This window comes from Agrilus planipennis, unplaced genomic scaffold (genome assembly GCF_000699045.2).
Source record: "Agrilus planipennis isolate EAB-ADULT unplaced genomic scaffold, Apla_2.0 scaffold6, whole genome shotgun sequence".
In the NCBI taxonomy this organism is placed as follows: domain Eukaryota; kingdom Metazoa; phylum Arthropoda; class Insecta; order Coleoptera; family Buprestidae; genus Agrilus; species Agrilus planipennis.
This window is the reverse complement of record NW_020439302.1, coordinates 2067116-2071454: the sequence shown is the minus strand read 5'-3', so window position 1 is coordinate 2071454 and position 4339 is coordinate 2067116. Positions and strand designations below refer to the sequence as shown.

The 4339-nt window shown below is 30.6% G+C and overlaps 2 protein-coding genes across 2 annotated transcripts in view; both read right to left on the bottom strand.

Annotated features, from left to right (window-relative positions):
- Positions 1-1416: 1416 nt before the first annotated feature.
- Positions 1417-2633, bottom strand: LOC108745095 (spermidine synthase). Its single transcript, XM_018481166.2, has 2 exons — positions 2422-2633; positions 1417-2354 (listed from the first exon to the last, which is right to left on the bottom strand). Exons 1-2 carry the CDS (start codon positions 2550-2552, stop codon positions 1619-1621), a joined length of 867 nt encoding a protein of 288 aa, XP_018336668.1. The 5' UTR covers positions 2553-2633; the 3' UTR covers positions 1417-1618.
- A 467-nt stretch (positions 2634-3100) lies between these two features.
- The window catches only part of LOC108745106 (chitinase-3-like protein 2), a 5019-nt gene continuing 3780 nt past the window's right edge, over positions 3101-4339 (bottom strand). Inside the window, exons 4-6 of the mRNA XM_025978445.1 lie at positions 4015-4242; positions 3605-3815; positions 3101-3403 (exon numbers count right to left, since the gene is read on the bottom strand). Coding sequence (XP_025834230.1) covers positions 3242-3403; positions 3605-3815; positions 4015-4242 — 601 coding nt within the window. The 3' untranslated portion in view covers positions 3101-3241. The remainder of the gene's footprint in view (positions 3404-3604; positions 3816-4014; positions 4243-4339) is intronic.

Genomic DNA, 4339 nt, shown 5'->3' with positions numbered 1-4339 from the left:
GGTGTTTGCTTGAAGGTAAGGTTTAGGGTTCTAATTCGTGGCCCCCTTCCACCAAGTTCCGCCTTCAAATTATTAGAAAATCGACAATTTAACGAATTTAGGAAATTTACAATGTATTTAGTAGTATTTATTATTATTACTCTTGTATTATATAATAGCTGTACGACGTGCTGTCTTCAAGTTCCTATTAATTATTACAGCTCGAAAACTCATCTTGATCCTGAAGACCTATCTCATATTCAAATAATACCTTGTTTGTCGAATCAACAGGTGCTGTAAATTTCTTTTTTGTGAAATACTAGACAATAATAACGCATATTTTTTGAAAGAGTATATTCTAAGATTTTCTCGTATAAAGTACCCTTTGCCAAAGATTATTAATGTATTAAAATAAGGCTGTTTTTTAGTCATTTGGGATAAGAAAGGACTAGGGTCGATAATAATTTGAAAATGACCATTATAGCAGTGAGTTTAATGTGTGTTTAAAAAAAAATTTTATTAATCTGGTTATTGTTTGTAATGATTATTCTAATAGTTCATAATATTTAGGATCACTTCAATAGTTAATGTAAGAAGAACATATTTCAGGAGTGGTACCTTCATTTGCCCAATATGAAATATATCAGTAACAATTGTAAAATACAAAAATGCTAAGGTTTCAAATTGAACCACAAAAGCGATTGTGTTTAACTAGTGGAATGATGTAGAGGGAACAATAAAGAAATTAATAAAATTTGGAAAACTATTAAACTGCTTTAAAGGTCATTTCAGTACCCTTAACGACCCTAATCCGTTTTTATCGTTATATTAAAGAAAATTTTTGTAGTTGCTTTTCTTGTGTTTAATTTGTTTGATAATTCACAAAGATTGTTTTCTGAAAGCAGTATTAGAGTTGTTTTGATAAATTAGGCACTGTTTGCATGTGAGAAACGTTTTCATAATTACATGAATTAAATATATAATTTCGTTTCCTAGCAGTATTTAATAACTAAGTTTGATAGTACAACAGAAATCACCTTGTACAGCGTATTTGAATTCTAGTTTGTATGATTGGAAATTGAAATTTTTGATGTATTATCTAAAGTAGAAAATGCTTTACGATTTCAGAAGTTGTGCACTTGCTATTTTAAGATTTTATTACTGTGGTGAGTGTGTATAGTTTATATGATTTTTATTTGCACTGAAGATGGACGAATTGTTGAACTTTAATAATGTTGAATTTAATAAAGATTATACTGTTGACATAATGGTATCTTTATTTTTGAAATACTTTTAAATTTTGGCATCCATTTTAGGCCCTAGTTTGCAATTTAATCAAAAAGTTTCACAGAATAGATAAGCACAATCAACCCTGACTTATGTATACACAGGCAGACGGTCAATAAGGATCCTATTGTCTTTTTGATATGAAACAAATTCTAATTTTATGTTTTATTTTTGTGTAATCATGATTACATAATAATTATCAAGTAACTTACTAATGATTCTCATTTTATTTCTTGGGTGTAGATTAATTATTATGTATCGCCTCGTGGAAACAGATTATGTAATGTCTAGGGCCAATGCCCCATATCTAATGATAACGTTATTTTTTGGTAAATATCCTAAATGATAAAGTTCAACCTCCCAATTCTTTTTTAACAAAATTTGGCAATATAAACGCTGCCTCGTGTATATTGCTGTTGTAATATTTGAGTTGTAAAAGTTCGATTTTGTTTGGGGTAAAAACAAATTGGGGACGCTCAAAGATGACATTCTCCTTTACAGTGGCTAAAATAAATCCTATTTGTCCTGTAGGATAAGTGGGAACACTGGACCAGGCGTATTTTACTGTTCCAAAACTCTTTTTGCAGTTGGCAATTGTGTTCTTTATGTGTTCCAACTGTGACCAAAAGGTCCCACCTTGGGAACATATAATTCCATCTGGTTTAAGAGCACCCCTTAACATTTCGAAATAATCATTCGTATAAAGGTTGACCGCAGGTCCTATAGGATCGCTGGAATCTGTTATGATAACATCGAATGTATGGCTACAGTTTTTTATGTATTCGAATCCGTCACAGATCTTTAGGTTTAATTTTGGTGATGAAAATCCTTGGGCCATCGAAGGGAGGTATTTTTTGCAAACTTCAATGACGTCTTCGTCGATTTCGACTTGCACAACTTCCTTCACTAGGGGATGCTTAACAACTTCTCGAGCTACACCTCCATCTCCTCCTCCCACTATGAGGACTTTAGAAGGGTTTGGATGTGCACACAGGGGAAGGAAACTTATCATCTCTTGGTATGAAAATTCGTCTTTTTCGGTACATTGAATTATACCGTCAAGAATTAGGGCTTTTCCATGGGATTTTCTAATAAAAATTGCAGATAAATATCACCACATGCATTACATGCATCACTTAAAAAGTTTAAACTTACGTTCTTAGTACCAGAATATCTTGATAGAAGGATTTTTGATGGTGTAGTATTTCTTCCACTTCTAAGGAAAACCTTTCTCCATGCCATAATTCGTTATTTTCATAAAACCAGCCTTCTTTTATTTGTTCCATACTGTGGTGTATTTACTGGTTGTTTATTTGAAAATGAGCAGAAGAAAAATTGCGCTCCTTTGTCATCAATGTTGTTATATTTGTAGTAGTCAAAGGTCAACATTTATCGTATGTAAATTTATTGAATATACGTAAAACTTGTGATAAATGATAACAGACTGTCTGCTACACATAAACACGTGTTTCAATGTAATTTTCGATTTATTTTTAATAAGCACAGGCTGATTATTATATAAGGTAATAGAAATTAATAAAAGACCCTTAACATTTTAAAATATTTACTTCTCAAAAAATAAACATTCGATTACATTGTTCTACAAATTACTTAAACGTAACTTTAACAACTTTGGCAATAGGATTTTATGGTCATCATCAAACTATTATAGTAACATTTTTATTATATAATTCTTTTCTTTTAAGTCTATTTAATAATAAATAGGTAATCCAAAGATTATACTACAAACTCTACACACCAAAAGTTACATTTGTATAACACACGGTAGGTAAATGTATGAAAAAAAGGTAAAATAAAAAATAATTTCGTTAAATACTGATTAACATTTTCTTAACACAGTTTACAATACTGAGTTTATGGAAACAGCTTAATATTAGTTTAAAGCTTAATACAAAGCAACTTCTTGCTTCAGTAACAATTCCTAATCGTAAGTTTAAAAAATTCGTATATTAAGTCACATCTGATCAATGGTTAAAATATTTTTAACTGTATTGGTAAGAGGAAACCGTTTGGGAGTGCCCTTTGGAAGATCTTTTTTGCAAACACCCACATGGTCATCCATATTTAAGGAAAATATCATTGCTCCACCAAAATCATTATTTTTTATAAACTCAGTCTAAAAAGAAGTTTTCAACAACTTATTTTACATAAAAAAAAACAGGCAACTGACGGAGGAGGAGGAGGGCAAATGGGTGGAGGGGATGAAGATTTTGTTTTTAGGTAGGGGAGGGTAGATGGGATATATTTCATATTTTAAAATTTATTTGTAATAGCAAACAAACATTTAAACTTGAAATAAAAAAAAGGTACTAATTACCTTAAACGTTAAACTCACTGTATCATCATAAGATACCCATTCCGAATATTTAACAGCATAGGGGCTTTTGCTGTCCATATCAAAAAAAGGTTTTATTTTATTTTCTGTGACAAATGTGCACATTTGCTTATAATCCACAAACCCAAGGATTCCAAGACGCCCATATCCTATCGCGGGCGCGCCTATTACTGTGTTCTGATTATTCATCAAACTAAAATGAACAAACATGAAATGTAATTTAAATAGGACAATCTCATTAGATAATAAAAAAAGTAGAAAAAAAACATTGTCCAATGATTAAAATTTTGGTGATGTACTTTGCAGTTGCGTAAAATTAAATGAAACAATTGCTAAACTACTGTATGAGGGGTGATTGGAATTATCTGAAAAGTATTTTAGAAAATACTTACGTGTAACTATGACCATATGTGGGTAATCCGATAATTATTTTATTTTTTTCCATTCCATTGAAATGCCAGTAATATGCAGAGTAGTTAATATTCAAAGTGGCAAAATATCCTATTTGATTAGGGGATGCGTATAATGGGGCATTTATACCAGTAAATGGAGTAGATTTGGTGTAAAAATGGTAATCATAAGACATCAAATTTACGTAATCAACATATCTAAAACGTATTCAACAAATTTTTATGAGACCACTATTGTAAAGAATGTGATACATTCTGTATATCTCTGTATTAAAGTTCTTAAAAGTTTAATTTGGTTTTGTTACTT